This window comes from Schistocerca piceifrons, chromosome 2 (assembly GCF_021461385.2).
Source record: "Schistocerca piceifrons isolate TAMUIC-IGC-003096 chromosome 2, iqSchPice1.1, whole genome shotgun sequence".
Classification (NCBI taxonomy): Eukaryota; Metazoa; Arthropoda; class Insecta; order Orthoptera; family Acrididae; genus Schistocerca; species Schistocerca piceifrons.
Window position 1 is genome coordinate 30,306,563 of NC_060139.1, and position 11,575 is coordinate 30,318,137.

The 11,575-nt window shown below is 46.8% G+C and overlaps 1 protein-coding gene across 1 annotated transcript in view; it reads right to left on the reverse strand.

Annotated features, from left to right (window-relative positions):
- Positions 1-10,808, reverse strand: part of LOC124773151 (leukocyte elastase inhibitor-like) — a 74,931-nt gene extending 64,123 nt beyond the window's left edge. Inside the window, exons 1-2 of the mRNA XM_047249377.1 lie at positions 10,419-10,808; positions 5,407-5,799 (exon numbers count right to left, since the gene is read on the reverse strand). Of these exons, the coding sequence (XP_047105333.1) occupies positions 5,407-5,799; positions 10,419-10,808 (783 nt within the window). The remainder of the gene's footprint in view (positions 1-5,406; positions 5,800-10,418) is intronic.
- Positions 10,809-11,575: the final 767 nt, after the last annotated feature.

The following is an 11,575-nucleotide window of genomic DNA, read 5'->3' on the forward strand; positions in this document are numbered from 1 at the left end:
TTGCTGCTAATGTAGAACCTTTTCTCCTCGCGGATCACACTCGCGCAGTGATACATGAACGTGCAAGGTATTATAACGAGTGTACAGACCTCCAACTAGTCAGTCTGCATTTATCTGCATTAGTCTGTACCAGTCTATAGTCAAGTTTCAGTCTGCACCTAATAAGATTACCATATTCCTGTACATAGCCATGAAGATAAATGTATAGACACTTTTGTCAAGTGTCAGAGATATGTGAGAATAAAATTAATGTACCAAGACCAAAGGAACTTCAAATTGTCAATTGTAAATAGCATCCAGAATCAAGTTACATAAGGTTTATGCTTGTTACTATTTTAATAAATGTGTGTGAAAATTAATCAAGTTCTGTTTAAAGTTGGTCACCATCTACTCTAAGCATGCAAGTGGCATTTCTATCGTCTGACCTAACGGCAGAAGATAAACACGCCACGATAAGACCACGAGACATATTGCTGACACTCGCCTACTTCGTTAGAGCGACAAGTCAAATAATCTGATGGTGTGTGTACCGAAGGTCCTACAGTACGCACACCACAGACATCATGTCAACTGTCTCTGGAAAACGCAAATATAAGCGAGGATAGAAACGTTCTAAGGTGTTCAACCGCATTGTGGTAAAGTCTTTGTTCTGCAAGATTCACAGTCGGTTGTTGAGTCAACTAAAGCTATGAACTCAAATCCAACGCACACAACTGACTTCTTTGATTTTAAAGTGCTGCTGAAACGTTGTTGCCAATGCAGGCATGTAAGATCCCTAAACGAAGTATGATCGAAGTGTCTCATATTCATCCATGCCAAGCAGTTATTAAAAATTCTTATTCTGAAACTGTGGTGTCACCGCCAGACACCACACTTGCTAGGTGGTAGCCTTTAAATCGGCCGCGGTCCGTTAGTATACGTCGGACCCGCGTGTCGCCACTGTCAGTGATTGCAGACCGAGCGCCGCCACACGGCAGGTCTAGAGAGACGTCCTAGCACTCGCCCCAGTTGTACAGACGACTTTGCTAGCGATGCTATACTGACAAACTACGCTCTCATTTGCCGAGACGATAGTTAGCATAGCCTTCAGCTACGTCATTTGCTACGACCTAGCAAGGCGCCATTACCAGTTTATATTGAGATTGTTATTAATGTACCGTCAAGAGCGATGTACACCAATTATGGATTAAAGTTAAGTATTCCAGCAGCAACGTACCTTATTGGCTATATTAATTACATTGTCGTGTTCCAGACCTCACGCCAGTCTGCGTGAGCGTAAACGCGTGCCTTTCGGCATCCTCGCATAGTGACTTGGCTGTCTTGCCAAGTCACAACAGAAACAAACGAAAGACATGTGTAAATCGATTATAAAGTGGAAACACAGTGGCAGATGTATGCCATGCTGTACTTCATCTGAACGAGCAGTCATGTGTATTAATCGCAAAACAAAAAGCCTTTTTGGTCCCAGGTTCAAGTACTGGTCCGACACACAGATTTACTGTCAGGAAGTTTCATATCAGCGCACACTCCGCTGCAGTATGAAAAATTCATTCTGGAAACATACCCCATACTGAGGCGCAGCCATGTCTCCGCTATATCCTTTCTTCAAGATGTGATAGCCACGCAAGTTTCGCATGAGAGCTTTCGCGAAATTTGGAACGCAGGAGATGAGGTAATGGCGAAGGTAAAGCTGTGAGGACAGGTGGTGAGTCGTGCTCGGGTAGCTCAGTCGATAGAGCACTTTTTCATCAAAGGAGAAAACCCTGGGTTAAAGTTGCGGCCCAGCACGTACTTTTAATCTGCTAGGAAGTTTTAGGAAGACATTTTATTCCTCAGCAGGACAGGGAATTCTACTGTAAACTCTGCAATATCTGATCCCAAGAGTGGAACTGTGTAAAAAAAAAAAGTCGTTAATACTGACGTGAGAGCTTTTTGCTGAATTTAATTTCGTTATTCTCTCTCGTATTCTCATTAAGAATGTTTATCGTTGAGTAAGGTTGTTAAAATAATAGTGTCGGATTTCTACACATGTATCATTAGTGATAAAACGTAGTGCCTCTGTGTTAATGGCACGTGAATCAAAAACTTTCTTGTTGACACATAGTAATAGCCAGTTTCTGGTATGGCACCTAGAACGTTGTTAATCAATTATTTATTTTCTATTTTGTCTCTCTATTTCTTGCAGTGATGAGGTGGGGAGAATAGTTCCACAGTATCAGAAGACCTCCTCAATTTTTAGGGTTTCGTATCTCAATCGACAAAAACGGAACCCGTAAAGGATCGCTTTGTCGCAGTTCCGTCTGTCTGTCTGTTGCTCAGGAAGGGGTAGATTTATCAAGTAGAAGTCATATACTAAGGTCTATTCTTCCTTGGCGATGTAAAAAACTTCAGCTTCTGCACCAATGCAGTCAAAAGAAACAATAGTTTATGAAACATAATTTGATACTCGCCAACTCATTTATCAGAATCTAAGGGGTGCTTCCCGTTGACTTAGAATCATGTAATTTTTCAAGAAGCAAAGATTTACAGCACAAGTAGAGAAAAAAACTCGAGAACTGGTAATCTATAATGATATCATACTATTTTTTTGTCATTTGTTATCCGAATGTGTCTGTCCATGGGTTAAAACCCCTTTTTATTTGCAACGGGTAGAGTTACCAAATTGAATTTTATGTCACATACTAAGACCAATGGTCGCTTGGTGGTTTACAACATCTACGCTTCTAAGACAGTGAAATCAAAATAAACGGTCTTTTATGTCATATTTCGACACTCACAAACTCGTTCATCAAAACTGTTAGGGTGCTTCTCGTTAACCTAGAATCACTAAATTTGGCAAGAAGTAAGATTTTACAGCACAAGTAAAGGAAAAAAACCGGAAAATTGTTAACGTAATTACATGACACGAAAAAACATTTTTATCATCTTTTCTGACTGTCTGTTGCGACCCAGTTCTCTCATCAATGGGTGGAAGTATCACGTTGAAATTTATGTTACATGCTAAGGCCTACGGCCCCTAGGTGGAGTAAAAACTTTAAGCTCATACGTCAATGCAATCAGAACATCCGGTCATTTATGTCACGTATTTTGATACCGCTAACAGACAAAAATCGTCGAAATTCTCTATTTCTGGGTTGGATGAACTATCTGCACTACTGTTCAAAACTAAACCAACAAAGTGCTTCTTCCCCGTCCTGTGTCTGATTCACGATATAATCATACAAAGTGTCGACATATGTCCGTACGATCGTGTTCAGCATGGAAGACGGCATTCCAGTCAACAGACAACCACGCCAACCATGACGTCAGGATAGTTATCACACGGAGTACTGTTTGCCAGGTAGTCCCACATCTACAACCGCACGGTGCAATATGGTACCCTACCAGACACTGCGGTGGAGGGCCTTAGGAAGAATGGAACCAGGAGAAATTTGAAATTAAATAACCGTATAGCATCGTTGGCCGGGAGGCTCCATTCGGGGAAGTTCGGCCGCCCAGTGCAAGTCTTATTTCAATCGACAACACATTGGGCGACTTGCGCGCCGGTCGTGAGGATGAAACAATGATGACGACAACATAACACCCAGTCCCCGAGATGAGAAAAGCTCCAACCCGGTCGAACCTTGGCCCGCTTGCAAGGGAAGCGAGCACGTTACCACCCATCTACGCAGGCGGACGGAAGCAGGAGAGTTGCAAACTGATGTGGCCCTATGGGTTATAGTGAGTCGTTTTGTTGGTTCTCAGATGAGTCGACAGTTTATGGAGATGGAAACTGTATCCCATAGAGCAGGATAGGGCCGACCATGTGTGATTTCAGAAAGAGTGGACCGTTATTTGACTGTAAGGGCACGACGGTACCGCCTTAGTATGACGTGTTGTGTCGATGCAAGCGGCGTACAGAAGGCTTCAGCAGTGTGGTTTTATTATTGGAAACCTGCTGCCTGTTTACCTCTGGCGTGTCTTCACAGAAGGGAACGTCGAGCGCCGCCAACACGCCACCTGGACAGTCAAACGGTGGGCCAACGTTCTTTTCACAGCTGAGTCCAGATTTTGTCTGGAGCATCATTCTCGGCGGATTTGCGTTTGGATGTCGTGGGGAACACGATTTCGGGACCCAAACATTGTGGAAAGAGACTGATATCGAGAAGGATCGCTAATGGTGTGGGCAGGGATTACGTTGACGGCTCGAACACCCTCTTCATGAAATTGTATGGGTGAATCAACAAGATTTTACTGCTGTCAGGTACAATGAGGAGATCTTGGGATCGATTGTTGAGAGGTGCTGTTGGCTGAGACTTCGCGTTGATGGACGATAACGCTCGACCTCATAGAGCACGGATGGTTGTTGTTGTTGTTGTTGTTTTTTCAACGGAACATATTGCACGTATGGGGTGGCCTGCTGGCTCTCCCAAATTCAATTCCATAGAGCATGTCTGGGATGCACTAGGGAGATGATTTGCACCACGTCAGTGTCCACCAACCACTCTCCACGACTTGTGAGCAGCTCTGCAAGAAGAACGGGCGTCATTGCCTCAACATGAGATTGATAACATCACTCACAGTATTGGTGCCAGAGGTGGTCGCACCCCACACTGAGCATATTAATCAGTTGTCAGAATGTGTGTGCAAATCCGTTAAGTTGGAAAAAAAACGAAGGACATTACGCTGTATTTCATCGTTTGGAGGTTAGTTATCTTCACATAGGGCGCTTCTAACAACCAAAAATACTTCACCACAGTGGAATAATAAAAATCGAAAACGGACGATAATGTAAAGTGTATCTTGAAAATCATGTGATGAACTTGCCAGTTCGAAACCGGTAACGGCGCTATTTACCTAAATAAATAGCAGTTTTAAGAGTGCCTGGTTGCTGTTTTCTTCTTTGTAAGAATTAACCTACATTAATTGTACACAGCCACTGTCTAACAATGTCAGTTTTAGACAAAATAACATTTTTGTCTACCGTTATGCATGTTGCAGTGGATTACATTCCTTATTCTCTACGGTGTTTCTACTTTACTACCACCTGTTTATTCTGTTTTGTCGCAAAATAAGCGCAGCCTCCCAAAATTTCTGTTTGTTGCTTTAATCTTAGAGAACAGTGTATACACATTTTTGTACTGATCTTTCGGTGCGCGAGTCCTATTTGGACTTCTCCGGATTTTTTACGTACAAATAAGTTATGCAGAAAAAGAGGTGCGTTGTGTTTCTTCGTTTTGGTTCTCCTGACACATACGAGAATTACCGCATAGAACCTGTTCCATATCCACTGTTTTTTCCGTAGATACTTCCGTCTCACCTGCGCAGGAGTTGACGGAAAGCGTTAAATAGACACATCTTGCAGTGATATACGTTTGCCTACAGACTCACTCAGCTAAGGGAGTTTTCTTAGACAGCAGCGATTACCTGGCACCGGAGGTCGTAGCTGTAGGCGTAGGGCACGCGCGCCGCGTGCGTCATCATGTAGACGGTGCGCTCCTCGGTGGGGCTGACGCGGAACGGCTCGGGGCGCGTCAGCTTGGCGGGGAAGGGCTGCTGCCAGGCGCCGTTGAAGTAGACGGCGCTGGCCACCACCAGCGCGGCGTCGTCGCTCACGTCCTCCAGGACGCGCGCTATGCGGCCGCGGGTCGCCGCCGACACCCACCCGTTGACGGCTGCCACGGCGGAGAAGCGGTCGCGCGCGAAGTCGACGGAGAACTCGTCGCTGGCCAGCACCTGGCGCACGTTCCGCCGGTACTCCTCGTTCAGCGGGAACGTCGCGTCCACGAAGAGGGCGCTGGCCGCGTTCGCGATCACGCTCTGGAAAGTACACCTTCAGTAAAAATTCCAATTCCCACTTCAGTTCAATACTACCTGTTCGAGCTGAGAGGAACACAGATACGTTTTTGTTACTGTAAGGACAAATTTTATTTCACCTGCATCTACATACACTACTGGCCATTAAAATTGCTACACCAAGAAGAAATGCAGATGATAAACGGGTATTCATTGGACAAATATATTATACTAGAACTGACATGTGATTACATTTTCACGCAATTTCGGTGCATAGATCCTGAGAAATCAGTACCCAGAACAACCACTTCTGGCCGAAATAACGGCCTTGATACGCCTGGGCATTGAGTCACACAGAGCTTCGATGGCGTGTACAGGTACAGCTGCCCATACAGCTTCAACACGATGCCACAGTTCATCAAGAGTAGTGACTGGCGTATTGTGACAAGCCAGTTGCTCGGCCACCATCGACCAGACGTTTTCAGTTGGTCAGACATCTGGAGAATGTGCTAGCCAGGGCAGCAGTCGAACATTTTCTGCACCCAGAAAAGACTGTACAGGACCTCCAACATGCGGTCGTGCATTGTCCTGCTGAAATGTACGCTTTCGCAGGGATCGAATGGAGGGTAGAGCCACGGGTCGTAGCACATATGGAATGTACCGTCCATTGTTGAAAGTGCTGTCAGTGAGAACAAGAGGTGACCGAGACATATAACCAATGGCATCCCATACCCTCATGCCTGGTGATACGCCAGTATGGCGATGACGAATACAGGCCTCCAATTTGCGTTCGCCCTGACTGGCCGAGCAGTTCTAGACGCTACAGTTTGAAACCGCGAGACTGCTACGGTCGCGGGTTCGATTCATGCCTCGGGCATGGATGTGTGTGATGTCCTTAGGTTAGTTAGGTTTAAGTAGTTCTGCGTTCTAGGGGACTGATGACCTCAGCAGTCCAATAGTGCTCAGAACCAGTTGAACCATTTTTTGTGCGTTCACCGCGATGTCGCCAAACACGGATGCGACCATCATGATGCTGTAAACAGAACCTGGATTCATCCGAAAAAATGACGTTTTGCCATTCGTGTACCCAGGTTCGTCGTTGAGTACACCATCGCAGGCGCTCCTGTCTGTGATGCAGCGTCATGGTCTCCGAACTGATAGCCCGTGCTGCTGCAAACGTCGTCGAACTGTTCGTGCAGATGGTTGTTGTCTTGGAAACGTCCCCATCTGTTGACTCAGGGATCGAGACGTGGCTGCACCATCCGTTACATCAATGCGGATAAGATGCCTGTCATCTCGACTGCTAGTGATACGAGGCCGTTGGGATCCAGCATGGCGTTCCGTATTACCCTCCTGAACTCAATGATTCTATATTGTGCTAACAGTCATTGGATCTCGTCTAACGCGAGCAGCAATGTCGCGATACGATGAACCGCAATCGCGATAGGCTACAATCCGACCTTTATCAAAGTTGGAAACGTGATGGTATGCATTTCTCCACCTTACACGAGGCATCGCAACAACGTTTCACCAGGCAATGCCGGTCAACTGCTGTTTGTGTATGAGAAATCGGTCGGAAACTTTCCTCATGTCAGCACGTTGTAGGTGTCGCCACCGGCGCCAAGCTTTTCTGAATGCTCTGAAAAGCTAATCATTTGCATATCACAGCATCTTCTCCCTATCGGTTAAATTTCGCGTCTGTATCACGTCATCTTTAATGACCAGTAGTGTACATACACGGCAAGTTACGACCAAATGCATGACACTGGATATCATTCCTTAGAGTTTCTGCCCGTTCCAGTCGCATACGTTTTACAGGAAGGGTGATTGTTTAGAATGCCTCTCTGCGTGACGTACTTAGCCTAGTCATGAATAGTTCTCGGGTATTCAGCCGGGCGGCGTCTCCAAAAGACGTGACATTCGACAAGCCTACTTTCTTGGTATACTCAGGTGTTTCTGACGACTGATATCTGTTGGATGCTGCGTTTATATCCTCGCCTCTCCCCCCATCTCCCTGAAATCTCCAGCCATCCTTCTCCAGGCACGGATCTGGTGAGGTGATGGGGACGTGCGTCGTCGGGCGTCTATCCAGGGTCCTCAGTAACACAGCGGCTGGCGCCGGATGCGTATCTCTGCTGGAGTGGCAACAATGCTTCTTCGTCCTCTTCAGTTGTCATGACATGAGCGGGTCTCCACTAGATTGCCGCTGTCCTTTGGTTATGCTCAACATTGGGTCCCATGCCAAGCTTATTTGAAAACTACTGCCCTTATTTATCTGCAGTGTCTTTGAAAAAACAACTTGGGTGCCGTCATAATTCATGGTATGTCCGTGGGAGACGCACTACTCTGCCACAGCAGACTTTGTCGGCTGAACGTTGTCGGTGTGGCGTTTATGCTCAGTGCATCTCCCCTCGTACTGTCCAGAGAATCTGGCCTACATACGTCTGGCCTGACAAAGGATGCAGCAGACTGCAGGTTTCCGGAGTCGTAGGTCATTCCTGACTGATGCCAATAAGGTTTTCGTCTTGGCCTGTGGGCGAAACACGCTCTTGACGTTATGTTTCCGATGTATTCTTCCGACTTTTGCTGCAGTTTTGCCGACATATGAAATAATAGCAGGCTGTGGTCTCGGTTTGTTCGGTTATAAGGCATGTTGTATCTGACGGTTGCTTTAACCGTGCGTACGGCACACGGCCTGAAAGTGATGCAGTTCGTGTACTAGACTGTCACAGTCTGAGATTTCGCTTTCTCTGCGCACTGATGTGCCTAGGACACCTGCTCCTGTTTACACGGTCCTTATTTCTGGGAGGGGGGGTGGGGGTAATTGAGGTCTACCTCCAAACATTGGCCAGTTCAAGTTTTTGGAGATTTCTGGGACGCTCTCCCATGACGTAAAAAACATGTGACAACTCGTGCCGCACTTCTTTGTTTGTGTTCAAAATAGACTGTTAGTCCTATTTTGTATGGATCCTAAGCATATGAGGATTATTCTGAGGTAGGCACAAGTGATTTTGAAGCTGTACAATCTGTAGACTCACTGTATTTTCCCAATATCCAATGTACCAAAGTCTACCACTTGCTTTACCTTTGAATAAGTCTATGCGATCATTTCATTTGTTTAATACAGGATGTTTATAAATGAATATTGGGATTTTAAGTACATAGAGTTGTTTATGTCTACAATGGTTTACATCAATTTACAGCTTGAGCATTTAGCTATTTTTCGACATAATCACCATTTCTGTCGATGCATTTTTGTAGAGGCTGTGGCAGTTTTTGTATGCCCATGTCATACCAGCTCGCCACCATACTGTTCAGAAACATATGAACCTCTTCTTTCATCTCGTCGTCGGAGCTGAATCGCTTTCCGGCCAGATGTTCTTTTAACCTAGGGAACAGGTGATAAGTCACTGGGCGCCAAGTCAGGATTATAGGGTGGGTGGGTGATTACGTTCGACTGAAAATGCTGCAGGAGAGCAACGGTTTGCCGAGCGATGTGTGGGCGAGCGTTGTCATGTGTGCGTCCTTGCTCAACATTCCTATTGCCCGTTTGAGTTTTTTCAGTCTCACAGTACCTGTCAGCGTTAATTGTGGTCCCAGTGGGCATAAAGACAACCAACAATACCCCTTTCCGGTCCTGAAAAACGGTTGTCATGAGTTTACCGGCAGACTGTGTTTGTTTGAATTTCCGCGGCTTTGGCGAAGAAGGATGCCGCCACTGGCGTGACTGTTGCTTGGTCTCAAGTGTAAAGTGGTATGCCCAGGTTCCGACAACCGTGACAATTGAGTCCAGAAAGTTGTCCTGTTGGGTTGCAAGGCGGTGAAGAAATACGCGGGAAGCATCAACTCGCTGCCGCACGTGGTCCTCAGTCAACATGCGTGGCACCCATCTTGCGCACACCTTCCGGTAGTTAAAATTCTGTGAGCGGTGCTTCGGGAAATCTCAGAAACCAACGTGCAGAGATCATCGAGGGTGATCCGCCGATCTTCACGCATGCTTTGCTCAACCTTCAACACTGTCTCCTCATAAATCGACGTCTCCAGCTCCTTTGTTCGTCGTGAATTTCGGTCCGACCAATTGCAAACTCTCTAAACCACTTACGAACATTTTTGACAACCATGCACGACTCGCCATACACTTCCGTCAATTGGCGATGGATTTCAATCGCCGTAGTGCCCTTTGCGCTCAAAAACCGAATAACTGTGCGCAATTCGCACTTGGCGGTTACGTCCAACGGGAGATCCATTCTCAACGGCTGTCAGAGCGCCTCAGTGCGGCGTGTGGATGTTTACACACAGCGGGTGAAGCACTCTTCATAACAGTGTGACCAACTGCCACACAGAGTTCTGTACTTACAAAAAAATAGGAGACCTTACTTTTGGGATTACTCTCGTATTTTGTTGACACCGGTCTACATAGGGAGAAACGATCACCATGATAAATTAAGGGAAATAAGAGCTCGTACGGAAAGATATAGGTGTTCGTTATTTCTGCGCGCAATACGAGATTGGGACAATAGAAAATTGTGGAGTTGGTTCGATGAACCTTCTGCAAAGGCACTTATATGTGTTTTGCAGAGCATCCCTGTAGATGTAGATGCGGACGAGTGGTGGCTGATTAGGGAGACTCGTTGCTCCCGTACCGTGGTGTTGCTGATGGCGCGCAGCGTGTCCCCCAGCTGCGCCCAGTACGCCTGGCTGCCGACGCCCTGCTGCCCCAGCAGGAGGCCGATCTCCCGCGCGGTGTCGCCGCGGGCGCCCATCTGCAGGGCTGCCAACACTGCGGCGACGCTGAGCGGCGACAGCAGCGCGTTGCCGCCGGCCGCCGCCGGCAGGTGCTGTCCCAGCGCCACCGCCAGGTCGGCCAGGTCTGCGCCGGCGCCCTGGGCGCGCTCCTGCAGCGCCGACCACGCCGGGAAGTGGACGCTGCCCGCGCCGGAGGGCGACGCCAGCGCCGCCGCTGCCGAGCCCGCCAACACGGCCGCCACCACCACCACCACCGCCGAGGACACCGCTCTTACACTGCTGGCCATTGAAACTGCAACAATGCGAAGCCGGCACCCAAGAAACGTCAAATTGTATGAAATGCACAACACGCTCGGATATGCAAGTGATTAGCATCTCAGTATCAGTTTAATAAGCCACAGCTGCAAAATACTAACGCGAATTATTTACAGACGAATGGAAAAACTGGTAGAAGCCGACCTCGGGGAAGATCAGTTTGGATTCCGTAGAAATGTTGGAACACGTGAGGCAATACTGACCTTACGACTTATCTTAGAAAACAGATAAAGGAAAGGCAAACCTACGTTTCTAGTATTTGTAGACCTAGAGAAAGCTTTTGACAATGTTGACTGGCATACTCAAATTCTGAAGGCGGCAGGGGTAAAATACAGGGAGCGAAAGGCTATTTACAATTTGTACAGAAACCAGATGGCAGTTATAAGAGTCGAGGGGCATGAAAGGGAAGCAGCGGTTGGGAAGGGAGTGAGACAGGGTTGTAGCCTCTCCCCAATGTTATTCAATCTGTATATTGTACAAGCAGTATAGGAAACAAAAGAAAAATTCAGAGTAGGTATTAAAGTCCATGGAAGAGAAATAAAAACGTCTTGAAAGGAGGATATAAGATGAACATCAACAAAAGCAAAACGAGGGTAATGGAATGTAGTCGAATTAAGTCGGGTGATGCTGAGGGAATTAGATTAGGAAATGAGACACTTAAAGTAGTAAAGGACTTTTGCTATTTGGGGAGCAAAATAAGTGATGATGGTCGAAGTAGAGAGGATATAAAATGTAGACT